We start from the raw sequence: 27,335 nt of genomic DNA, 5'->3' as shown, positions 1-27,335 counted from the left end.
CTTATATTGCATCACATACCAATGACCCAAAGGTCCAGAACAAGAACCCGAAGGTCCAAATAGTCAACTTAACATTATTTTCCGAAGGAGACACCTCACCATGTGAAGCGCGACGGCCCGACAAAGAAATCCGCTAAGGCATCGATACACCATATCATTGGATGTGGAAGGACTTGTTACTGCACAACCGAAATATTGAGGACCACAAACAAATATGACCGAAATTCCATATCAAAATGAGGGAGATCAGTCAAAAAAGAGATGGTCGGCCTTGTAGCAACCAACCAAAACACCTACACCGAAGCACCAAAATCCTTCCATAAAGAAATGGAGTTGCAAAATAAGAAGAGGATTTTGAAAAACTCCCTCATTTAGAAGGAGAAGGGTTGCATGGGCAGATCCCTCCACCATAACTCCCATCAAACCCATAGAAACATAGATCTTGGGGATAAACCAGAAAACTAGTAAAAAAGAGAGGGGAAAAAGAAGGGGTTTTTTTTCTTCATGACTCACAAGGCATAGATAATGGAAACAAAACGATTTTGGGGGGTTGAGAAAAGTGAGGTTTGGATAGGGTTTGGACGAACAAAAATGGTAATGAGGCAGCATGTTGTGCATATTCATTTTTATTATCAAAATTATTTTCTTTTTTTCACAAAAATAATCAATAAATTAGTCGCGTGTTGTTCTTAAATTATCTAATACTGTTTAAGAACAATTTTCTTTTATAGGCTTGTAGAATTGCAATTGTCCAGCAAATATGGCCAATAGTTTGTCAATGTTCTTTATTTGCTGGTAAACAAATTAGGCAAACAAATTACAGACAAGTCATTCTCCCTCGCTCACAATGACACAAACAACACTTTACAGTAAACTTGCTTTTCAATCACAGAATTCGTGCATTATACTTGCTTTTCAGTGAGGTACTTGGCAATAGTTTCCGCAATCAATTCTAGAGCTTTGCTAGAAACTATTGAAGCATTAGTAGCAGTATCAACTTCATACTCTATGGTTGTTTTGATAATTGAGGACTTTGCATCCTTCTCTATGATCTCAAAGCGCACCCGGTACAAGCTGAAACCAAACTCTAAGTATCCTCCTTCTACTACCTCTGCTTCTTTGAGGCGCTTCTCATTATCAACCTTCGTAAACATTTCTTTGTAAAATGTGAACCCAGGTGTTCCTATTAACAAAAAAAGGTATGACTTGTAATATAATTGACATAAGCATAATTCTTGACTGATGATGACTGGTGATACTAACTCGGCATAAATGAGGAGTGCACATAAATGACAAAAAGGATGAAATGATGTTTAAGGTGTGATATCGATCAAATTATACCACATCGAATGAAGTAAAATAGCTAGGTAACTTTGATTTTATCACTCATTTCAAATCATTTTTCATCACATCGTTAATATCCTTTCCCGTTTAAGCAAAATAGGTACGAATTACACCTTAAGCCATCATTTTGCAACCACATTTTTCATCGTCCTCAAAATAGATATAGCATCCCCATAAGAACTCTTATGCTAACGACGGGTTAAGACGCTGGATTGAACTAACAAATCATCGTCAGATGCGTCTGACGCACACGATTTTGACCCATCAGTGAGACTCCCTAACTGTTTGTAAGGCCGGTATATATTAATTTCGGTTAGTTGAAATAAATAGTTAAGCTAGAAAATGCTAATCTACTTAAATATATCTAATCAGATATCGATCAAAACGATACCGTACCTTAATGAATATATAGAATTAAGTCAACCAGAAACGAAACAACCTCAATCCACTTTTAAGTTTGTCCATAACATTTCCATCCCAATTAAGACATGTAGCAGTTATAAATAAAACAAAAATGACATAACAACTTTATTGGATTTGAATTGGAGAAAAATGCCTATAAAGTCTATCCAACTTTGTAGGAATCACGACTATATATATTCCAAACCAGCGAAAAAAGACTCCATGCATATATACAAAATCATCAGGTACCTAAATTTGTTTACCAACAGTTATAAATCAAAGCATACCTTGTGGAAATACGACCTTTAGAATTGTTCCAACCCCTCCATCACCTTCAACGAGTTCAACCTTTTCAATAACATTAGGAAGTAATTCACAAACAAGCTTTCCAAGTTTAAGACCTCCATAAACATCCCAAACCTCACTAGCAGGCACACTTACTTCCAGTTCATGTTCAAGTTGTCCCTCCATTGATCCTCACTATTCTTTCGTCAAGACCAACCAAAGTTTTACCTTTCTGAAATTGCCGTAATGGATCTCTTGACTTAAGATGCTGTTTGGCTCTAATATATATAAGTCAAACAAATTAAATGAGTGTGACATAAACGATTGATTAACGCATCATATCCTTAATTATTATATGCTGAAATTAGTAGAGACCACAGAATGCAAAGATTCCAATCATAAGAAAACAAATACCAATTTTAATTTATAATGCATGTTACTGCAATACGAACAAAACCGCCCACATGTTGTCACATGCATAATTAAGGGTAAATTCCCAAACAAGGCACGATAATGTCAATTTTTTTCCTAATTAGATCCATGGTCATCAGGACCACACTGCAATTCATCAGCAATTTGTGGAGGTCAGCAACTTTTTGCACTAAGTTGTTGATAATTCTCGAGCTGAGAACAAATTGAGGCACAACACTCAATTTGTCGCGTTAATTTCTCGAGCTGAGAAAAGTGAGGTTTGGACGAACAAAAATGGTAATGAGCGAGGCAGCATGTTGTGCATATTCATTTTTATTATCAAAATTATTTTCTTTTTTTCACAAAAATAATCAACAAATTAGTCGCGTGTTGTTCTTAAATTATCTAACTGTTTAAAAAAATGGCGTCTGCAAAGTTGAAGAAATCAAGCTTGTCTACAATGAAAACAATGATGGGTAGTTTTCAAATAGCTGCTTCAAGATCCTTTGCATCAGTTTCAGTTGGAACTGATTTAGTTTCAACTGCACCTGAAGTTTCTCTTCAGAAAGCTAGAACTTGGGATGAAGGTGTTGAGTCCAAATTCTCTACTACTCCTGTTAAAGATCTCTTCAAGGTTTGTTATTTATGCTTAAAATTGAATTTAAACATGCCCCTTTGTGTTTGTTTTTGGTTTTGAAGCTTCTAATGATTACTTTATGTTCATTTGTTGTTTTTCAGGACAAGAAAGTTGTCATTTTTGGTCTCCCCGTAAGTTTTTATCCTCATTTTTACTTCTTTCCTGTTTGGTTTTTGTGTTTATGTGATTAGTTTAGTTTTGTCTTTAATTGGAATATGATAATTTAGTCTTAGAGCAGTGAGTGTCCTTGAGATGTATAGCAGTACAATCTCAGGGTCTGCCCAATGGGAGAGATGTTGGGTGGATGCTGTGACAATGTCGGCCAGGCAATCGTTTTAGATAGTCTCAATTTGAAATAAAAATAAAAATAAATGCAATTCACTGTAATGACTTGTGTACTTATTGGGAAAAACAAGGGACTATTGAATATGAATTATTTGACTCCACTTTTCAGTGTGCGTATGGTATACTTTGGTTTAGGCAATGCAGCTTGTGAATCATTGTTGATTGTTGTTTTATTTCTATGTGTGTTTTTCTGTTTCTTGCATCGCAGGGTGCATTCACTGGAGTTTGTTCAGCACAGCATGTTCCTAGCTACAAAAACAACATCGATAAGTTTAAGGCCAAAGGAGTTGATTCTGTAATCTGTGTAGCTGTGAATGATCCATACGTTATGAATGGATGGGCAGAGAAGCTTCAAGCTAAAGAAGCTGTATGTTTTTCATGAATTTTATCTATTTTATCCAAATCTAATTTTTCAAGCCATAAATGATAGTTTCTTTTACGTTCTTACGTAGCTCATGAAATGTTCCAGTAATGTGTTAAGTCTTCCTTGGAATATTCAATAGCTTTAGCTGTGATGTTGAAAGATGTAGCATTTTCGTGCAATCCTGGATAATGTCATATACAAATAAGAAACTTATGTCAGGTATCCTTTTTCTGGCATTGAACTGTAAAATTATGAAGCACACTGCAAGTAGGGTGAATGACAGGAGTAGTGACTAGTGACAGGAACGTCGAATACCTAGAAACACATCTAACCCACAAACCCTATTTCGAGGGCCTTATTTCTGATTGGAGCTTCAATGTTGATAGTAAATTTTGTGCGGAAATGATATACGACCACCCTTGAAACTGTTGTTGTTCCTCGAAGAACGCATTGATTATGTAGGGAACCAAACATGAGAATTGAGACATCCCTAAATAAGTACATTTGGTTTTATTGATCCTTGAACAATCTCGAAATTGGTGTTACGGATGGAGGTCAGTAATCTTTAGACGGTGTCAAAACGTTGTCCCACAGCGAGGAGACTGAAAAATACAGGATTTTTAAATCTCACTCAGCTTATGATGTGCAAACCAGTTAGAAGTAATCGTACATTTTAAAGAGCTTTTGAAATAAGGTTACAGTCTGGTGGTCTCTTAATATTCTAAATGTGATATTAGCTCACAAATTTGTATGCCTCGTTTACTTATGGACTGAATCTCTAAATGTGATATTAGCTCACAAATGTTGGGCATTGCTTAATAGTGGGCCAGGTCAAAATTTGTTACAAGCAACCGCACATATTTAGATGTGGTCCATAGTTAGGAAATGAACGCATTCCAAGTTTGTAAAATTTTAGGATATCAGTTGTCTTTGAACATGATTTAGGTGTTACCAACTGTACTAAGGTAATATAATATCATAAAGGGAATCAAAATTTTGGAGAACGTGAATATATATCATTTTCAACTTTGCCACTTACAATAGGCCCTAGAATGACTTTAAATTTCTAAACTCCTTACAGTTTGTGGATAATCTGCAAAATGTTATTCACACTAGTATACTATTATACATTCTTACGTGTTCTAACATAGTGTTATTTGTTGACTATTATTAATTCATACTTTACAGTATAAATAGAATGTGAATTCCATTGTTGTAGTTGCTTCTCTTGCTATGAAGACAGTCAGTGACAAGGATACGATCTTCACCTGGATCTTTATCAATTCCTTATTTAGCTTTTACTTCTTGATCATAGATTGAATTCTATGGAGATTTTGATGGGAGCTTTCACAAGAGCTTGGACTTAGGCCTGGATCTCTCTGGTGCTTTGCTTGGACCTCGTTCACAGAGGTATGAATTACTTCATTAATTCTCTATTCAGCGTTCACGTGGATATGTATTGATTTAAGTCTTTCCTTTCTTCTTCGCCTTCTTCTTTTTTTTTTTGTTTTTTTTTTTTTTTGGCTCAATGAAAATGAAACGTCTGTGTACATTAACTACATTCAGCCTGAGAGATCCATACTACGAACCAAATGAGTGGGAAGATGCATTTAGACATCACAATGGCAGAGTCATATAGTCCACTCTCGACTCCAGTTCGTCAATTCTAAGTCCCTTAACAGTGAGGGCATGAGACTTCAAACCCATTAAATCATCATTAGGGCAGGGAATCGGGTCGGGTTGACCTGAACCGAATCCAATTTGGGTCGGGTTCGGGTAAAAAATATATCTGTTTTTGAATACGGATACGGATATATCCGGTTTGGTTCGGATTCAAAGAAATAATAAAATATCATATTATTTTCAATTAAATACAAAATTTTAGTGTTACCCGATCGGGTTTCTATTCGGATTCGGATACGATGAAAAAATTCGGATACGGATTCGTATACAGTCATATCTGACCCGAACTCGACCCGTTCCCTGCCCTAATCATCATACAAAATGCTGGAGAGTTCCGTATGAAAAGATCCGCTCATTTGTTTCAAGCCAAATACACCAATTAAATAACTAATAGCATGGAAGACGGTCTTCTAGGGTAGCCAGCTAGTAAGGGAGGGTGCAGTTTGAGGAGCAGAAAAACAGAGTGTATTTTGTGTTAGCAACTAGACAGTCCACAGTACTGTTGAATGGATTTTCTTCTTCACCACACATCACACATCCATGTAACCTGAGTTGTCCCCTCTTCCTCTAATAATGAGTTGAAATTGTTCCTCACAAAATTAGAGGCCAAACGGAATAAAATGTACTTTAGTAGGCATTTCACACTTGCAAACTTTCATCCAACAAATAAGATCATATTGCTGATGAGCTGATCATAATGTGGTTTTCCATAGAAAGTTTCCTAGGATCCTTCTCTAATTCCTTTGCAATGCTCATAGGGACAGTGAGGAAAAACATATGAAAAGAGTAGAGGGTTGTTTTATGAGAATGATCCTGCTCCCCTTGGAGAGATACTTTGTGCATCTAGATATCCAGCATTTTTTCTGGACCTTTCAGTCACCGGGGGCCACACAACCTTGCTTTGTAGGGTGCAGCAACAGGAGACCTAAATCTGTTGAGGGAAGGAACCAGTGCAACAGCCCACAATGTTCACAATAGCTGACAAGTCTGGAGTTAATCGACTCCATAGATGAGACTTTTATTAAAATTGACATGTACCGCAGAGACAGCCTTGAACCAAAATAAGATGACTATCATGTTACCGACTTCTTTGTTTAATTAATTAATGTTATTGGAGCATGATCGTGAACTGCATAAAACAAAGGGGATGTGTGCTAAAACTCTAAAATGTTACTTCAGGCTTAACATGAGCCTAGAATTGTGTATTTCATTATGGAGGTGTGACGTTGAAGTATCCTATTTGGATCATTTCTTTTGAAGCATTACATTCTCTTAGGCCAGTACAAGCACATGAGCAAGCTAGCAGGTTTTCCGCTTGGTCTATGAACAAAGGGAACTCCAGTTAATGCATGTGGCTTGTCATAGCGTGCTTGAGTGGCTACGCTTTGAGCCTGTAATCTAGTATTCTGTTATGAGCTCCTGTTATTAGAGCTTAATATAATGTGCTTATACTTGTGTGGTCATTGTTATGCAGATGGTCAGCTTACGTAGTAGATGGAAAGGTCAAGACTTTAAACGTGGAAAAAGTCCCATCTGAATTCAAAGTTTCCGGTGGAGAGGTCATCTTAGACCAGATTTGATCTGGCGATTTTGTGTCTGAATCTATATCTTTAATTCAGCAATAAAATTAAATAAGTGCTAAATAAGCTACATAATATGTTTCACTTTCAGTTGCTATCTTTTATATCGACCTGTATTTTCTGGCTTTGATACAAGCAAGACTCGCTAGTGTTGTTACTTTCTTTCTAGTCGATCTGTTTAGTCTCTTATCAATGTGGGTGCATTTTCACCACTGCATTTATTGCTATTTTGAATGATAGGTAGAAGTGTAGAACTAGCTCAGATAACATAAAATGATGTTCTGAAGGTCCAGTGAGAAGATTCTAGGACGTCCTAAGTTTCATACCCGTCAACATATTTCATCGACCATTCAAGAGTCATTCTCATAACACCAGCCAAATTTAGAACTCTAGCAGCCCCATTGGAACGGTTATTGTTTGTTTAGAAGTCTAGCTCACCCACCCCATGGTGTCCGAGTTTGAATGCCAGCAGTTCGAACTGAACGAATGCACTGGGAGAGCTAATTTATGCCTTTATGGGTTCCACCAACTTGTCAACGTGCATGTTAAAAGAATCCCTACAGAGTACAGACTTCACCAATATATTAGGCTGTCTTGCTCTAAACGGATCATGTAACGGATTGCCTTTACCTTATCTCGATGGCAGTGTTAATGATACATCCACTACCAATGACATTGGTATTGCATGGTCAATAGGAATGTGAGTACACTCATATAGTCATAGTCAGATGACTGAAATTTAGAGACTAAGGCTGAGTCCAATGGTAGTGGCACTTTGTATATGTAAAACCGGATAAAACAGTATTTTAGAGACAGCGCGAAGAAAAGGTGAGATGAAGAGTAAAAACCGCCAGAGTTGCAGCTTCTTGTGGGATAAGGAGCCATTGGACTAAGCGTAATAGCCAATTGTTTTTAATGCAATCACGTTGCTAATATTGCGATCAGATTATACAGATTGCATGCCACCGATATTGATATTGTCGTTCAGAATCTACTGATACAATAATTGTAGTGCGATTTATATAATAGAGGACACATTGAAACTTGAACGCGACCAGACCAACTAAGTAAGTTAAAATATATATTTGATACACTTGCTCAACTTGAACGCGACCATACCAAATAATTTAGTTAAAGTATGTAAGGGAGTAATATTCTGGTTGAGGAATATTAAGCACGCGTTAATCATAAGCAGAGATTGTAGCGAACTCATATCATTGACTTCTAAGATCGATTCGTGAGCAACTCGCTTTATGTAGGTGGTACACTTCAGCTCACACCAGAATACCTCAAGTCGGATGGACGACCTCAACCAGAACGCTTCGAGTGATGACAACATCCTTTATCCAGATGCAATCATCACCATAGCCATACCTGTATTTCCAATCAGCGTGATATATGAACTACTGCACCCACTCCCAATCATCACACAATTCCTACCAAAACCAACCTAATACTCATACACAATCTCCACCCTACATATATACATGTCAGAACACGTGTCTCGGGGATCTATACCTTCCAATGCCTATAAATACCACCTATATGAACTACGTGAGACTTGATTCTTCGCCCCGGAATCATGAGAAGATATGTAGGGTTAAATTCTTAGCAAGAACTTCGGTCTAAACCCTTTCCCAAATCCAATTCCATTATCCTTCCTCCCCTGTATGTAAAAGAAACTAAAACGCTCATTTACAAAGTATAAATGTGATACACATGTTCTATACTTTTGAAATATATATGATCGATACGGTTGCCTGCTTGATAAGGAGTTGGTTGTCTACTTGATAAGGAGTTGATTGTTGGGGAAAATGATACCAATCGATCCCTACTAAGATAAATTGTACTTGGACAATCTACTACTTCAATAAAAAAATATATATAATTTTTCATTACAACCAACAATTACAATCCTATTCTATGTATATAATTATTACAAACAGGCAATAGAAATATAAAACAAGTAAAATATACCACAAACACAAAGATGTACCTTGGTTTGGCCAATGATGTCTACTTCCACAAGAGCTAATCCTTTTATAAGTATGAGAAGGAAGATTACAATCACTCCTCTCAAGTCTCTCCACATTACTAGATTGTTCATCTCTCCTTACAAACTTTTCTCTTTACAAGGGTTTTATCTCAATTTTGATTGCTCTCAAAATTGGGTTTTTAAGCAAGACTTAGGTTTTTCAAAATCTTACTTCTGTTTTTATAGTAAACTGCAATTTCGCGGTTACTGGAGAAAAATAGAAACTGACAAGTTTAGGCATGAGCACGTGCAACCAATCCAAGCGCGCACGCGCCTTCTTTGATTTTTCTCAGAAAAGTCCAGGAGACTTGTTTCGTAAGAGTGCTGAAAAAAACTATCTTCTCTTTCTCTCCAAGGGAGCCTTGGGCAAGACCATTTCTTAGCGTGTGCTCGCTCAAACCTCTTCACACAAACAATACCGGGTTCTCTCCTTCTTCCTCATGTGAGGGATAACTCCAACATTGATGTAGGAGTGGCGAAGCGTTAGCTCTCAAACAATCTAAAATAATCGATCTCTAATCGAGAATCGATAAAAGTCGATTTTTAACCCAGAGTCGATCAAATAAATTGAATAAACCAGAAGTAACTCTCAAAACCCTACACTTAGCATTATATAGGCGACCTAAAACATACCCAAAAATATGGACCAAAACAAACTAGGGCTCAAAACTACCGAAAGAAATAAACTCGTCATAAGATAACTCACAAGGCGTGGCACACTTCATAGAGAACAAACCAAGGGCGTGCGCCCCTTTATTCCCTATCAGGAGGGTCCTTACGTGTTGAGCTATGCTAACCGGGAACCAAATTAAATAGTTAAGTCTAAACTTCCTGGCCTTGTATCAAAACTAGAAAGTTCACAACTATGGCTAAACTCAATGGCTAAACCCGTCTGTTGAACTACTTCAATAGTTCAATCTTCATTCAATGTAGCCACGGAGTAGCAAAGTTTAATTTGGTATTTTCGTTTTTTGATAGTAAAAGTTTAATTTGGTCTGGTTTTGGCTAATTGTTGGGAGTTTTATTTAGATTCATTTCTCGTGCAGTAGCTTGTTGCTGCCTCGCATCCAGGCATTTCGCGTGACACGTACTCTGGTATCTGTAGTCTGTAATGCAATCAGCGAAGTTCAATCAATGTATTATTGGGTAGAAGGGAAGCTATTGTACGCTTGTACATGCAGCTACTGGGACTGAAAACAAATCTATTCCTTTCTAGTCTATCGGCATGACTTTTGTTATTATCTATTGTGGGGTATTGGGGTACTGGCTTGTACTTTTGCAGTTTGACTTTGCTTTCATGGTTTCTGAACTCTTCTAAAAATCGTTTTTTCAGATCTGATTTCAGTAGTCGAATCATTTTGTGGTGATACCAAAGTCGGAAACTATTGACCATTTGTTGGGTATTGTACTATTGTCTAATATATTTTGTCTAAAAGGTTTCCATAGTTTGGCACTGTTTTTTTTTTCCACGACGAGTATTTTCGTGGGAAAATTAATATTCAACTAATTAAAAAAGCCACTCAAAATTTATTACACCTATTCCAAATATGTGTACAATAATTATTAAAAAAAAAAGATTTTTTGAAAACTCGAAATCAAACAAAAAATTACAAGTGTACACGCTAGTATCTATTTTATGAAAGTGTTGCATGATTGCTTCAGAATCAATACTTTAAATATCTCTTTCAACCAACCCACATGATACATTGAGACATGACATGACAATTTTTTTGCTTAAAGGTGATTGATTAATGAATAAAATAGAGTTACACTTCTACATTTTGGTTACCCATGACATAACATGACTACGATTTTTTATTTTATTTATTTTATTATTTTATTTTATTTTATTTTCCGGGAAAATTCAGGGTCTGCAGCTGCCCACCCTTGCACACTTTTGGCTCTGCCCCTGAGTATATATTGTTGTAGTACGTGTATGAAAGATAAAATTGCCGTTGCTTATCATGAACTTTCATGTTTTTATCACTTTAGACCATAAACTTTTTCTTCGAATGATTTAGGTCACGAATTTTATTGAAAATTTCACTTTGGGACACCGTTACTATTTATGCCTATGTGTACGAAGGGGTGCCTATATGTACTAACAGAAGCTGACGTGGTACCTATCCGATTAGCCACGTAAGCACATTTTGTAATATAATAGTAACGGTGGCCAAAAGTAAAGCTTTCAATAAAGTTTGCAGCCTAAATCATTTTTAAAAAAAAGTTCATGGTATATAGTGATAAAAACGTGAAAGCTCATAGTACAAAACATCAATTTTATCTACATGAAATTTATTTTGGTCAGTTTTAAGAAGCCAAACCTGTATAAGCATTGCATGGCTGAGGCCTTGTTCAGAATGTGTTAGTTGCACCTTATTTTCACCATTTACTATAAGATTATGTGTTCATGATCATCTCTAAATTCTTGACATCGAGTGGGCTTTCACCTCTAATAGCGTTGATGCCTTTTGAGTGAAAACCCTACACCGTATATGAACCCCAACTATGGATTAGGCTCAGTGTGGTGGCTAATGTTGGGGACAATATCAAGTTTAGGTGGGAGATCCGCGAGGGCACCATGTGTGTGTGATACCTCCTAGGAGTGGCCCAAGGAGGGGTATGATGTAAAGGCGCCTTGCTCGGGTATGAGTGATAGTTGTGCCATAGTGTGATCCCACTTTGCTTAGGCGGCTATCCAAATATCTTGGCTATGAGTAATTGATCCTCCAAATCCTAACGTTGATGTATTTTCCGAATCGTTTGGTTGTGGATTCTGTGGGAACTCCACAGTTAAGCGTGCTTAGGCAGGAGTAGTCCAAGAATATGTGACCTCTTGGGAAACTGCTGTCCGGAGTCCAGAAACCACACACTGTTGGTGGTCCGCAGTGACAATATTGACATGGTAGGATGGGGTGGGTCATTACAGTATGGGGTTTAGACTTGGCTTCGGTCAGGTTTGACATGTGGATCTTATAACCACCTCCTTTTGAAATGGGATACCATGCGATGTGTGTTCTCATCAACTTCCAGATGACGCTGTTGTTGTTAGCCTGTTAGAGAGTCAACGACAAAAGCCCATGTAGGGTGCTTGTCAAAGTTTACCATAATGGCAATCTCCCTCCATGGGAGGGTATCAAACTAAAATTAGTTAAAAGGAGTAAAAGACCAAATAGTCCTCAACACTCTCTCAATCACCCTTAGGGCATCTCCAATGGGGGATGTAAACCGTATAGAGTGGAAATTTTACACCCTAAATATAAAAAAACTCTCTCCAATGGGGGTGTTATACCGTAGGTAATAGTGTATTAGCTAATAGAGAGGGTGGGGAATTCCCCCTCTCGCTATTAGTTAATAAAAAGCCCGGACGTCACTTAAAATAACGTCACGTTTAACTTAAAAACTTCGGACGCCACTTCAACACACGTTTGAAGCTTTATTTTTTCTGTTTATGCGACGGTCTAAGTCCGATATTTCGATTGATTTAAAACTGTTAAAAACACGGACGTTGCTTTGAATGACGTTTGAAAGTAGACCACTATTTGTTTTAAGCTTTTGCGACGGACCAAATCCGTTATTTTACATTATTTTGAATGGCCGTGACGGTTTAAGTCCGTTTCTATCTATTTTTTACATTTGCCTCCACCTACCATTGGAATAGCCACAAATAGTAAATATACACTTTATGTATTTGGGATTTCTCTAGAGTGTATAATCCTAATGGCGCCTATGTGGAGCCTATGTGGAGGTGGATTTTTCCACTCTCCATTGGAGATGCCCTTAGAAGCAGAAAATTTAGTATGTTGCTCAAAAATTTAGTATGTTGCTCAAAAAGTATGTGGGTGTGTGGGTCTAATACCACATCACCACATGTCACTCAATATTATTAACAATAGTAATAAATTTGTTAATATGTCCTAATAGAAATCTATTGTTTTTATCATTTTTTTTTCCAGATTTTCTTCCTATACTTCAGCAACAAATATAAATATTATACTGATTCATAATCCGGCCATCATGATATTATCTATCTCTGCTCTTTCATTTATTCACCACTTTATGATAATTCTTGTTGCTCTTCTTTTATGCATATTGATAAGCACCAAAAACTGTATTATAAAACCCCGTAGAGACGTAACATTTTGGTTAATTATGTGCTTAATAATCATGAAATAATTGTAATTTCGTGCTTTTGCAGGTTTGCACAACCAACGTAAAAATAATAATAAAACCAGTATTTAAGCACGGAATAGACAGAATCAAGTCAGAAAGCATCAAGCTTCTGAAGCTTATATCTTTTAAACCAGGATTCTGAATTCGGCAAGTGAGCCGCTCAGACGATCAGTGTGATGGACTCTATGCAAAGGCGAGAAGTTATAAAAATGTCAAAATATTGGCCCGCCACTAGACACAGCACGTGGACCCACTTTGCGATCCCACAATATTGGATGAGTCATCACGTCCCAAGTCAACCTCACAAGTCAAACAAATAATTGGCACCACATGACACCTTGCATCTCATTAATTAGCAAGACTTGACTTTAGATTATTGCAATAGTGATTATTTTGTCTTGATTTAGTTTTAGATAGGATGGAATTTAATGTGGGAGGTGGCTTCACGTGGGATGGAAGAGAGAATGCTCTCATATGTAGTAAGTTGGAAAATGAGAGCATTCATTCCTTGTTTTGTATTTTTTTCTTTTGCTTGTTTTATGTTAAGTTTTTTGTAATAGTTTTAATGGTGGAACACTTATGTTCTTCTAAATAAAATTTACATTTCCTTAAGGCAAAGTTAGTTTCTTCTCTTATTCTTCTTCTTACTCTTTCATAATAACATCACACATAAGCATGGTAATCCCATGATCATGAGCTAAAACCTTCCTTTGTGAAAGGTTAATGAAGCTCATGTGAGGAATAACTTTTGTTATTGAATTCTAGTTATTTGTTTAGGACAAATAAACTAGACTTTATATCCTACCCCAAAATGGTAGTTGGTGTAGAGTATAGTTAGGAATTTAGGTGATTTCTTAGAGATAAGTCATTGCTTTTGTTTCCCATGCTAACAATATGATTTTAGAGATGAGTTATATTATTAGGGATCAAAACTCTAATCTTTATTAAGATTTGTCTATGAATTCTAAGAAAGATTAAAGATGCAATAAACTAGATTTAATCAATAGTAAGCTAGTTTTCACTAGTAAGCTAAGTAGTTTTAGTATAACTCAATCATAAAAAAATCCTTCTCACTAGTTTTCCTTGAACAATTCTAGTTGCAATGTCATCCTTGTCTTAAGTTGAAACGAACCCTTACTCTAACAATACACACGAAGAACATGAGTAAGGAACTTGAGTGTTGGTACGAAAACGGAAAAAAAACTTCAAATCTTTACCCCGCAAAAGTGCTAATATCAAATAGCGCCGCTGCCATTCTAAAGACCAAAGGACCATTGATTACAAGATGGAATTGCTCCAAGGGGACCCCCCCCAATCCATTATTTCATTTTTTTTTCCCACGTTTCGCTACTGATCCGTCTCCTGTTTTTTTGTTGCACTTACAGGTTCCAAAGACTAGGACCTGGAAACTAGTCTGCAACATAATCTAAGACGCCTGTAAAAATTTGAGCTGACTATACACGTTTTGTATCGCGTGCGCGGGTTGAGGATTGCATGTGCTAGTGCTACCTTGAGTGCGCTGGTGATTTGTCTATGTTTTTTTTATCATTTTTCAATGCAAGCACCTCCTGTTCTACCTCGTTCCAGTACTAGGCCTAGTTCTCTGCACCTGTAAAAGTTACTTCAAATATCTCCTGGAGTAAGGGACGTCCACGGGTTGTAACGACCATTTCATTTCTTTGGCCGACTTGCGGGACGCTACCAGGTTCTAATATTAATATACTATTGTATGATTCACATGTGTTATCTAATATGTCGTAGTTAATAGATTATTCTTTGCATATTAGGTTAGAAATATGTATGAATCATGTGCGTATGCCTATTAACGAATATATACGCGTAAGTGAATTCGTATTGCATCTTAATATTTATATCCATGCCATTGATTCTATTTTGCATGGTTATATTTATTTCTACATATAATTAAACATTGATACATGTTTAGTATTTATCTACGTATGAGGACCATGTTTTGTTTAATAATTTGATTTTGTTAAGAAAGAGGAGAACATTCCAACGAGGGTTAAAATCTGAGTTGGGTAAGTTGTTTCTAAGCCCTTCGGGGTGAAGCTGCTCTCTAAATGACATTTGAAATCTCAATGATTATTGACGGAATCAAACTATTATGCAGAACACATGTAGTATAAATTCGTCTGTTAGCGTAGATATACGTATACGTAATATATATTTGCCTCTTAGCCTACATATACGTATTACTGATGTGTATTTGCCTGTGAGTATCGAAGTATTTATTAATGATACAACTTTGCCTATTAGTATTTCTATACGTATGAGTAGAGTAACTTTACATGCTACTGTATCTAGTCATGTATAAGTAGGTTGTATTTGCATGATTGTACTTCAATTCTATACGCATGAGTTGTATTTGCATGATTCCATGATTGTATGATTGTACTTTATATGCATAACTTTTAAAAAAAAAATTAAAAAATAAAAAAATGTTGTGCCTTTATCCCTTGCACAAATTTTAATTAAAATAATAATAATAATAATAAATAAATAAAAAATGTTGTGCCTTTATCCCTTGCATAAATTTTAATTAACTAAAAAAAAAAAAATCCTATAAATCTTAAACATATTCCAACGGTGTCTAGGAAACTTAAAAGATTGAGGTTACTTAATTAGAACCATGTTTGCACGAAAAATCTCCCTCATATCATTTTTGTGACCTGGCTGTTGGTTTATGCACACGTATTCCTAGCTTCACTGCTACGTTAGCAGCAGCTTAGGCCTACGTTGTTCACTTCTAATGTTTCAAACAATAATAAAATTCAAGTACTAATAAGTTCCTTTTGTGCATCAGATCTAATTTTATGCTTGCATGAGATTAAGATCTGGTAATAATAAAGAATTTGAACATACTTATCGTAGGAGAAAATACGATAGGAAATTGCGTAAGTTCTCATCTCAACATAGTTCTTCATCTATTAATAAAAATCATCATGATCCCTTGTCGCCATTAACTTCATTCATTATGGCTGACGAAACTCCACCAGCTGAGAAGCCCCTTTCGAACTTCTATACTGCCTTACAGGAAGGACCTTCTTCCTGCATCAAACTTGAAGATATTGCCGGCGATTTTTGAATCCCGCCTAACGTTTTTGGATTGTTAATTACCTGTTTATCATGGTCTAGATCATGAGAAACTGTACAATCACCTCTGTAGGATTCAACAAGTAGCCACCACATTTCACCATCCATCAGTCTCTACCGAACAAGTCTTGCTTAGGTTGTTTCCTTTCACTTTAGCTGATAAAGCGTTAGTTTGGCTAGCAGGACAACAACCACAATCCATAGAAACATGGAATAAACTTGTGCAAGCTTTCATGCTATAATTTTATATTCAGAAGAAAACTACTGAAATGCTTCAGAAAATCCAATTCTTTCATCAAAATCCTCATAAATCCTTTACGGAGGCATGGAGTCGATTTACTGATCTTCTTTAAGAATGTCCTCATCATCAGCTCGACACCGCTGTCCTTGTTCGTTCATTATTTAATAGACTTTCCGATCGTCAAAAAGAAACACTTGATATAATGAACGACGGTTGCTTCATGGACAAAAGAGCTACTTAAGCATATAATTTTCTTGAAAAACAAGCAACAAGAGGTACACATTGGGGTAACATTGATTCCTCTAGGTCATCTAAGGACACTTTTACAAAAGCTACATCTATTTTTGAGGTAAAACCCTATCCCGAATTAAAAAATCTGATAGAATCCCTGACTAAAAAAGTAGATGCCCTAGCAGTTCAGGTAAACGATCAAAAACCAAAACAGGTCATGAACGTTAACACCTCCCCATGTGTTCTTTGTCTAAGTACTGACCATCCTGATGCGTATTGTCCCTTGTTATATGCTTCATTTTCACAACCATCAAAAGAGGCTTGTGCATTCAACATCCCTAATGCACTTTGGAGACAAAATCCAAATTTTTTTTGCCCCAAATACCACCGGATGGCTCCTCCAGGTTTTGCCAATCCACCTGTTAGATCATTTACCAACTATATTCCATACCTTCAAGGAAATAATCAGTAGTACCAACAAAGTCAAAATTAGTTTCCAAGTAATTCCAATCTTAACCACAACCTTGTTCCAGCCAATCCAGGTTATGGCTATCATCCTCAACCTCTTAGCAATAACCGTGAATTAGTCCCTGTTGCACCACCTGTGCAACTCGCTACTGATAAGACGAATGAGACTTTCTTGGCTTACATGAACCAACAATCTCAAATATTGACGTCTATCCAATAATTGCTTCAACTCTTAGCTCAGGATAAGAGTCAGAAAGGCGTGTTTCCTGGACAAGTTGTTCCAAACCCTAAGCCAGCAAACACTGCCTTTGAACTCAATAATGCACCTGGTACAAGTAATCCAAACCAAGGTGAGGTGAATGCAATTATAACTCTTAGATCTGGCAACACCGTAGACAATCAGATACATATGCCAGATGATCAATCAAAGGTAGCTGACACTTCCAATGTACGTACCTGTTTCTGATAATGAACCTACACTAGAAACACCAATTCCAAATACGTTATCAACTAATAACTTGAGAAAGGAGCAGGCCGATCCATATGCCAAATTCATACCCAAGGCACCGTTTCCTGCCCGTTTGGCAAAGAACAAACCTGATGAAAATTTTAATGCGATTAGAGAAACTTTTAAGAATTTGACCATCAACTTACCTTTTCTCGATGCCCTTAAACAATTGCCAAAACATGCAAAGTTTTTGAAAGATATATGCACAACAAAAAGGAGAACCAATGTTCCCCAACAAGCGTTCCTCACCGAATAGTTCCCTACCATCATGGAATCCAATCATGTTGTCAAATATAAGGACCCTGGTAGACCAACCATTCCATGCACTTTGGGTGACGAATATACTACTACTGCACTACTAGACCTAGGAGCTAGTGTGAACTTACTTCCATATTACCTGTTTAAACAACTAGGTCTTCATGAGCTTAAACCTACCAACATGACTCTGTTGTTAGCCGATCGTTCCATTAAGTATCTCGAAGTCATTATGGAAAACGTCCTGGTACAGGTCCAAGACTTTTACTATCCCATTGATTTTGTCATTCTGGATCAGAAGGTTGCCTATGATTCTATTCCTATCATTCTAAGGCATCCATTTCTTGCAACTGCAAACACCCTCATCAATTGTCGTGATGGTTCCATGACCATGTACTTTGGAAATCTCACTGTAGAAATAAATGTTTTCAAACTGATGCCACAAACTATGGATGGTGTGATCAACATGATCTTTAGTTCGGTTGATGTCATAACTCCAACGTTGGTACTCATTCTTCTTACGGAGGATGACAAAGATCATAATTTCTTTGCCAACTTCATTACTAAGGATATTGACGAATACCTTAATGATGCACATACTTTTGTAGATGAGGATTATCATGTCAATCTAGACAAGTTGGATGACGAATACTTCGAATTCTTGAGAGCCTCTAATGAGTTACCACCTATAGAAACCCACCCACATTCTATCACCACGATTTCCCATTCTCCACCCTTTCAACATAACCTTGAGTTTGCACTCGACTTTCTCGCCTCTCCCATTCTTCACGAGTTTTTCAATCCTTCTGGCACGAACATCATACCCATGAATGAACCACATGAACGTTTCTTTTTCAAATACAATACAGTAGAGCCCCACTCATTTAATGAGTTTAGTGCTAAACCCAATTACTCATTCCTTCTAAAACATTTATATCCCAAGTGTGCTTTACAAGCATCGTTTTTCTCATCATCATCTACTCGAATACCATTCCATTTGAGAAAAACCAAAGTGAACTCTTGTTTAGGTTCTCGGTCTACTAAACCTCGGGGTAACGAATCTTGGTGTCTGAATTTGTTTGGGGGTGAAAAACGTGTTAGTTGGACAGACCCACAACTTTTTTGGTTGTTGATTTATGATAAATTGTTTATTAATAATTGAGGACCCCACACGGTTCGATTAATGTCTCAAGCTTCTGATTTTAAACGACTTATTTTTTTTCCGGTGTACTCCATTCCATTATTATATAAAGGGAGTGTTCCATTTTGGTACTCAGGCCTTTTTTTTCTTTTCTTCCCTCATTATTATCTTGGAGTGAGTGGTTGCAAGCACCGGAACTGTAGTCCACAACAACTCTATTTCAGAACTAAGTATAAATGTCTTCTAATAATCGAGCAAATGTGCCTTTTGGTAAACAATGGGTACGAAAAATTTCCCCTCTGTCCTTTTCTTCCCTTTTCTACTCTCTTCCTCGCGAACTTCAGTTAATTATTTGGTGTAAATCTCACTCATCCCGACTAGGTAATGGTCGTAGTATTTTTGCTCGTAAACGACGTGCACGACGGATGGGGTGGTGTATGTATTATCAAAGACGACTCTGTCTAGGTTTTCAATCACTATCTGATACTTGCCGGTATAAAGTATATTTTTGCCTGACACTAGCTTAGCAGGATAAACTTTGTCACCCCGTTGCTCCCTCAGGTTGGGATTCGTCTTGAGGATTTGACGTTAAAAGACTCACTTTCGTCTTGAGAATCTGACATTAAAAGACTCACATTCATCTTGAGGATCTAACATTAAAAGACTCAACATGTATATACTCGTGTCTTTTATTTTTCCCTTTTCACTAAGCATTGTGCACAAAGAGATTTGTGATGTGCACCATCGGATGTTCTCTAATTCGGACGGGCAATGGATTTCACCAGGCCAACCCCTAGCTGTTTGCTATTTGATTTCATTTTGGGGCAGTTTGAGGCTATACCATATGTACTAAGGGTAATATTATTATTAGACCATTGCACAACGGTTAGGGATGGTACCGTTCTGCACCCTAGGCCCCTAAAACATAAAGGTTAAGCCATAGTTTGGCTGGATTGGGTTCGCTCCAGAGCCGACATGATAATTGCCTGATTATTGTATGTGGTGAGTCTTCTGGTTGTCCGGTGTTGTTAACACGTTCATCTCCCCTTGTACATTTGTACAAAAAAAAAAAAAAAAAATAGGAGGTTTGAATGTGCACTTGCCATATCCCATTAAATGACATTTTTCATGCTGATAATTTTGGTAGCTCATTTGTCAAATTTGGAGTTGAAATGAATCGGGATTCTGCATTTTAAGTTTTTCAAGAAATCTCGAACATGTCAAGCATTACAAGTTGGGCCTAATAATCAAGTCCAACCGACTGATCCATCACTATGTCCAACGGACTGATCCATAAATAATACACCCAACAGATAGATTCTCCACTAGGTCCAACAACTTTATTTTGCACGCTTCCCCCCAAACGGTCAGATTTTTTGCTATAAAACTCGACCCTCCTCCCCATACTTCACTCATCCCATTCTATCACTTTCTACAAATTAATCTTCACCACCCCTCTTCATTTTCTCAACATAATGGATCCGATTGAGAAAATTGAAAAGGACAGCGTGATCTTTGCATCCATGGTCTTCTTGATAACGGTTGTTTATCATTATAATCATATTGTTAGTTATGCATAACATCCTTCAACATGTGTAGATCTATGTAACGCGTCCATCTTTCCTTTTTTCTTTAATGTATTTGTATATTAGTGTGGTGTGTTAAATAATTCTCAAATATTTGTACGGTTTACGTATTAAATAGAGAAGTCCCCTATTTAATATTTGTGTGTATTAGTTGTATTTTTACCTTATCATAAACATAAAAAAATCATAAAAAAAACATAACAAATAAAAAAAATCAAGAACTCACAAAAATAAATCAATCTCGACTCATTATGTTCATAAAAAGGTCGTGCAAGCTACATGGTAGGCATAACACATGTAAGCGCATGCAACTCTATCATTCTATCCATCTTCCATTATTGAGGTTTGCTACATCAATTCAAAATTTACCTGTAGGTCTAACTATACTGTGGCTACTTCACCTCCGTACGTTCTATCTCTTTGTATACCTCAGTAACAATCTTAGGGATGTTATTTTCAATACCCTATTTGACAACTCAAGATAGAAAATATGTGCTGGTCTAACTGCCATGTGAAACTTTCCTCCGTATTTTCTAACATTGTGAACCCTCAAGAATTGTTTTGGGAATCGACATGAAAAGACCTACTATGGATACCCATAGTTCATTTGTTACATAATTATGTGTAATAACAACACATGTTTCACTTGTGTTTTCCATATATTAATTCTGGATTTAACTACACTTGCCATCCTGATTCATAAAGGCTCATATATTGGCTATAAATCTTTTTCTTTTCCACCATCTTCATTTCACGCATTCTTCACTATCATTCCCTCACTCATAATTTCAAATGGATCAACCAAGAAAGATAGTGCCCGAGAAAAATTATTTATTATTTTTTTTTGATGAATTTTGTTTTCTCCATATTTTGACACAGAAATTGTACATCGAGGATGGATGCATCTTCTATATCATTCGGAAGCTGCTTATTCTTGAGAATTGGTTTTGATGCTCTACCAATTTAGTAGACATGAACATGGTAAATTCTATTTCCATGCCCATGGACAACAATTTGAATTGACTAGGGAAATTATCTCCGACATACTTCAAATTCCAATGAATAACCCGGAGTTCCATATTCAAGAGTCACCATTTGATACCGTCAAACAAATACTACATGCCACTGTATCTCGTGGCAAAATCGGAAATAGACATCACGTTGTTCTTCAATGCTCCTTAAAAAAGAATCAACGAGCTGTGCTCCACTGGTTAGGACACAATGTGGCAGGTACATCATCATCATCTGAAGTGACAAAACCTCAACTCCACCTACTTTGGATTATATAGAATCATAGGGATGACTTTTGCATATACCAATATCTCTGGAACTCAATCGCCAGGCATAAAAAAAGTTTGCACCTCTGCCTAGTCTAGTCACAAAAATTATGATGCGTTGGGGTTATCTAGAAGTACCTCTTCAAAAAGCGGGCCTTACTATAATTCACCACAGATTGCACGCTAATTTGGATTCTCGGATACTCGACGGATGAACAAGAAGGCCATAGCTTATACTCTGAACATTTCTTTGATGAAAATGCCATGCAGAACATTTTTAATCCTATGGAAGGCATTCATTTTCTTCACCAAGGCATGCGAAAACTACACGCACGCCAAGAAATCATCATCAAAAGTATTCTGGAATTTCAAGAACATCAAGCAATGCACGATATTGAAGAGGAGGCAATCTTGGAAAATCACTCCCAGTCTTTGGAAAATCACGCTCCCCTAATGGAGAATCAAACTATGTTCTCTGCCAACTAGGGGGCTATTCAACTTCAGCTCGGCTAACAAATTGATGAACTAAATAGTCTTATGCATGCTTTGCGTCCCCATAACCATCATCATCGTCATCATGGTCCATGACATTTCCTAAAACTAAAAATAAATAAAATAATAATAATAATAATAATTAATTAATTAATTAATACTTAAGTTTTTCGTCGTTTGCTCAAATAATCAATAATTTGTTGTTATCTTTGTGTCTTCTTCTGTCATCAATGTTTAATGAGTATGCCTACTAGGATTGTCATAATTCAAGTTGTTATTAATAGCCAACAATCAAATGTTAACCTGTTATTTTAAATTTGATTACAGGTGGGGTCTATCTTCTTCTATACTCTTTCATCCATCCAGTCAGACTTTATTGGACACTTTTTTTCATATTTATCCTTATCCATCAAGTATGGGAGACATACTTGATTTCCTTCCGATAGGACCCTCGCGTTGCTTTATGTAACGTGGCTACTTCATTTTGGACGTTTCCTCACACTGATTGATAGTCTGCCAGGAATCTTTGCCTTACCCCTCTCTCTAGTCCATCAAAGATCATCTTCATCAAGCATGGACACTCCGAAAATCATTCATGAGCAATCCTTTCAGGCTATGCTGTATTCCAATGCTTATGGCCTTTACTTCCTTGACTACATCACTAACATCGGGTGGTCTTCCATTGTTCTTCGACCTGACCAAACTTATTCTCCAAGTTTGGCTGAATACTTTTATGCCAATATAGGAGACATACCAACATTCAACCATGCTCATGACTTCTTTTTAGACGAGTTCACAATCCAAGTTGGTGGGACACACCATATCTTTTCTGAGCCAACGCTTGCCCTAACTTTGGATCTTCCATATCACGAGTCAGCAACAACATGGTCATACATCATCCAGAATTCTACCCGTTCCTTTTCATGGCCTGCTTTTCGCGCAACATACGGTGATGGTCTTGAAATTAAAGAAGAAGGAGTTGTACCTGGCAGATGGCCAGACATCATCATTCCCTTAGCAAGAATGACCATGAACGTGGGGAATGCGATGTTGTTTATCTTTTTGAACATTATGGGAGATTGATATTTTTCTACTGCCAATGATGCTGCCTGTGTAGTATTCAATGCACTTGCTCAAGGTCATACATAGTTTGATATCTTAAACTGTGTTATCTCCAATCTGAAAAAAGCCCGCCTTTGTTCGGGATCGGTATATATTTTACCTATAACCGCTTGCGAATTATGAGGACACATTTCCCATAGTTTTTAGCTACTTTTCATGATGGATCAAAAGTAGATTCTATGTGCCCCGACAAACAAAATAATTCATTCATTGAGGTTTAGGCAATGGCGGCGTCCCGCGAGCGATACGAGGCATGTTCGTTGTTACCTGAACGATGAGAAAATGTTGGCACATTTGAACGAATCCGGAGAACAAAAATGGAGCACCATTTGGCAAACCATTATCTTTTGGCACGATGCTAAGAATGCACTTCACTCATGAAGATGCCAGAACATTAGGACCTACTGGATGGTAAATTTGAGAAGGACTTTGTGTACATATATCTAACTGTATATAGTTGTATTTAGTGTGCTCTTGTTTTTCTTTGATTATCTCTATATAATAAATTATCTTATAATCACTTTCTGTTCCAGCAATCCAACCCTAATTTTGCTCACGGTTCTCAGGTAATTTTTTTTTTATCTATTGATACTTCGAGGACTAAGCATTATTATGTTTGGGGGTAGTTTAAACCTGTAGCAAAAATTAGGCAACTTGTAGGCTGTATATAGTTTTTATTTTCTTGTTAGTGAATGTACTTAGTAACAAAGTCTTGTTTCCTTTTCAATGATAAAAATTGTCTAGAAATCTCATATTAGTATTCGAATTAGAAGTTCTTTTTAAGAAACTTAAGATAATACGTACGCAATAGTTTTTACATCTTTTCATGAGTATTCATGCACTGAGTATCATCGATTGTACATAGCAATAAGTTTCTGGAACCCAGTGATAGTCTACTTAAACTATCAATCCTGTGATAATCTAACAAAAAAGCCTCGATATGTGTGCTATGTGAGTAATGACACAGAGGAGTAGTTTTTCCGAATAGAGAAAATCACGTATCTACTTACTTGATCACCATCCGAACCATATGCGAGAATTTAGGCCGTCTTTGGATCGACATAGCCAAAAATTCATACCAGTTACAAATTTTACCGATAGTCACTCCATTGAACCTTTCATCAAACCTTTCACTTTCACCAAAAATTCCTTACCTATCTATTAACCCTAAATAAAATAACCTACCTAAATGATGAGTATGAGAAATAGGATGAAATGTAGAAAAATAAAGAGAAAGACTTGTCCCAAATAAAAGTCAGTTACTTGCTTCAGTAGAATTATGTTTCTTAAGCTTTTGAAAAAAAAATCAGATAAAAAGGAGTCCAAAGGATTAAGAGCAAAGTAGGAAAACTCAAGTAGAAGCAGGAAAAGAAAACAAGGATTTCTTTAGTGTAAATATCATGAAGACCTTATTCTCTCATACTTGTCATTTTTTATTTTCCATTCTCATTTTCTTCTACACTACCACCTAAGCCCCATAATACCTAATAAAGACCTCTAACACAATTAGGAGTAGGATGGTGTGATATTAAGTAGTAGATGTGATCGATCGACCTCGGCTCCTCTATTGTCATTGAGATGTGAGAAAACGTGTGCCACTGCACACTGGAGTTAGCAAACCCTGAGTGGAAAAATTATGAGCGAATTTGTGTTTCGACACATACCTGTGAGAGCTCATTTAGGGACACTCTCCAAAGGATCCAGAAACGGCCCTGCTTGTACATTTCAATGAAAAGTTCACTTTATGCATGTTCATATGTAAATGTTTTAATTATTGTATGCATATTAACTTGAGTTTCAAAGGATTTAATCCTCATTCCCCGCTAAGGAGATGTATAGATATCTGAGATTAATTTAGGAAACAAGCTTTTGTTACTGAGTCATTGTAGTATAGATGAAGTATGTGAGTATCTTCTCTGGAAAACTCTCATGAGGCTATAACTCGTCCACTAGGGAATTCATAGTGGTTTAAGGCCTTCCTACATACGGTCAATGCAACCGCACTCTGCAAAATGAGAATTAGCTTAGGACTGCACATTTTTGGCCACTTATCTGTATATATGTCTCTTCTTTGCTTGAGGACAAACAAAGTGTTGTTTGGGGGTGGTGTGATAAGCACCCAAAATTCTATTATAAAACCTCGTAGAGACGTAACATTTCAGTTAATTATGTGCTTAATAATTATGAAATAATCGTATTTTTGTGCTTTTACAGGTTTGTGCAACCAACGTAAAAATAATGATAAAGCAAGTATTTAAGCACGGAATAGACAGAATCAAGTCAGAAACGAGATTACGTGCACAGAAGCATCAAGCTTATGAAGCTCATATCTTTTAAACCAGGATTCCAAATTCGGCAAGAGAGCTGCGACGATCAATGTGACGAACACTACACAAAGGCAGGAAATTATAAAAATGCCAAAAGACCGGCCCGCCACTAAATGCAACACGTGGACCCACTTTGTGGGCCCACAAGATTGGATGAGTCATCAAGTTCCAAGTCAAGCTCACAAGTCAAACAAATAATTGGCACCACATGACACCTTGCATCTCATTCAATGGCACCACATAACACCTTGAATCTCATTAATTAGCAAGACTTAACTTTAGATTATTGTAATATTGATTATTTTGTCTTGATTTAGTTTTAGATAGGATGGAATTTAATGTGGGAGGTGGCTTCATGTGGGATGGAAGAGAGAATGCTCTCATATGTAGTAAATTGGAAAATGAGAGCATTCATTCCTTGTCTTGTATTTTTTCTTTTGCTTGTTTTATGTTAAGTTTTTTGTAATAGTTTTAATGGTGGAACACTTATGTTCTTCTAAATAAAATTTACATTTCCTTAAGGCAAAGTTAGTTTCTTCTCTTATTATTCTTCTTGCTCTTTCATAATAACATAACACATGAGCATGGTAATCCCATGATCATGAGCTAAAACCTTCTTTTGTGGAAGGTTAATAAAGCTCATGTGAGGAATAACTTTTGTTATTGAATTCTAGTTATTTGTTTAGGACAAATAAACTAGACTTTATATCCTATCCCAAAATGGTAGTTGGTGTAGAGTCTAGTTAGGAATTGAGGTGATTTCTTAGAGATAAGTCATTATTTTTGTTTCTCATGCTAGCAATATGATCTTAGAGATGAGTTATATTGTTAGGGATCAAAACTCTAATCTTTATTAAGATTTGTCTATGAATTATAAGAAAGATTAAAAATGCAATAAACTAGATTCAATCAATAGAGGTTTGTCTTCACATAAGTAGATTTAACTCTCCACCCCTTTCTATCTATCCATTTCTCTTTTTTTAGTGGTGCATGTTTACGTAACCTTAATTTAAGAATCTAAAAGTAAGCTAAGTAGTTTTAGTATAACTCAATCATAAAAAAAATCCTTCTCACTAGTTTTCCTTGAACAATTCTAGTTGCAATGTCATCCTTGTCTTAAGTTGGAACGAACCCTTACTCTAACAATACACACGAAGAACGTGAGTAAGGAACTTGAGTGTTGGTACGAAAATGGATAAAAAACTTCAAATCTTTACCCCGCAAAAGTGCTAACATCACATATCACAAAAATATTTATGAATTTTCAAATTCACTCCACTTCATTTTAAATAAGTAAAAGTTAGACCAATCCAA

At 36.6% G+C, this 27,335-nt stretch overlaps 2 protein-coding genes across 3 annotated transcripts; one reads left to right on the top strand and one right to left on the bottom strand.

Annotated features, from left to right (window-relative positions):
- Positions 1-707: 707 nt before the first annotated feature.
- Positions 708-2,298, bottom strand: LOC147479620 (norbelladine synthase-like). The gene is made up of 2 exons (XM_086576953.1): positions 2,034-2,298; positions 708-1,183 (listed from the first exon to the last, which is right to left on the bottom strand). The coding sequence occupies exons 1-2, from the start codon at positions 2,215-2,217 to the stop codon at positions 903-905; spliced, it is 465 nt and encodes a 154-aa protein (XP_086433079.1). The 5' UTR covers positions 2,218-2,298; the 3' UTR covers positions 708-902.
- A 73-nt stretch (positions 2,299-2,371) lies between these two features.
- Positions 2,372-7,263, top strand: LOC147479619 (peroxiredoxin-2F, mitochondrial-like). Of its 2 annotated transcripts, XM_086576952.1 has the most exons (6): positions 2,372-2,739; positions 2,879-3,076; positions 3,181-3,210; positions 3,633-3,791; positions 5,104-5,198; positions 6,946-7,263. In XM_086576952.1, exons 1-6 carry the CDS (start codon positions 2,737-2,739, stop codon positions 7,049-7,051), a joined length of 591 nt encoding a protein of 196 aa, XP_086433078.1. In that variant the 5' UTR covers positions 2,372-2,736; the 3' UTR covers positions 7,052-7,263. The 2 variants fall into 2 exon arrangements, with proteins under 2 accessions (XP_086433078.1, XP_086433077.1); XM_086576951.1 differs by lacking the exon at positions 2,372-2,739 and having other exon boundaries at positions 2,749-3,076.
- The last annotated feature ends 20,072 nt before the right edge of the window (positions 7,264-27,335 follow it).

Source organism: Coptis chinensis, chromosome 8 (assembly GCF_015680905.1).
Source record: "Coptis chinensis isolate HL-2020 chromosome 8, ASM1568090v1, whole genome shotgun sequence".
NCBI lineage: Eukaryota > Viridiplantae > Streptophyta > Magnoliopsida > Ranunculales > Ranunculaceae > Coptis > Coptis chinensis.
This window is presented reverse-complemented; position numbering and strand designations above follow the sequence as displayed.

What these genes read in the sequence shown, in the direction of transcription:
- LOC147479619 (XM_086576951.1), top strand. Translation starts at nt 2,864, where the DNA reads ATGGCGTCTGCAAAGTTGAAGAAATCAAGCTTGTCTACAATGAAAACA. An exon ending in CTGTTAAAGATCTCTTCAAG is followed by an intron (nt 3,077 to 3,180) that starts GTTTGTTATTTA and finishes GTTGTTTTTCAG; the next exon opens with GACAAGAAAGTTGTCATTTT. An exon ending in AGCTTCAAGCTAAAGAAGCT is followed by an intron (nt 3,792 to 5,103) that starts GTATGTTTTTCA and finishes TCTTGATCATAG; the next exon opens with ATTGAATTCTATGGAGATTT.
- LOC147479620 (XM_086576953.1), bottom strand. Translation starts at nt 2,217, where the DNA reads ATGGAGGGACAACTTGAACATGAACTGGAAGTAAGTGTGCCTGCTAGT. An exon ending in AAAGGTCGTATTTCCACAAG is followed by an intron (nt 1,184 to 2,033) that starts GTATGCTTTGAT and finishes TTTTGTTAATAG; the next exon opens with GAACACCTGGGTTCACATTT.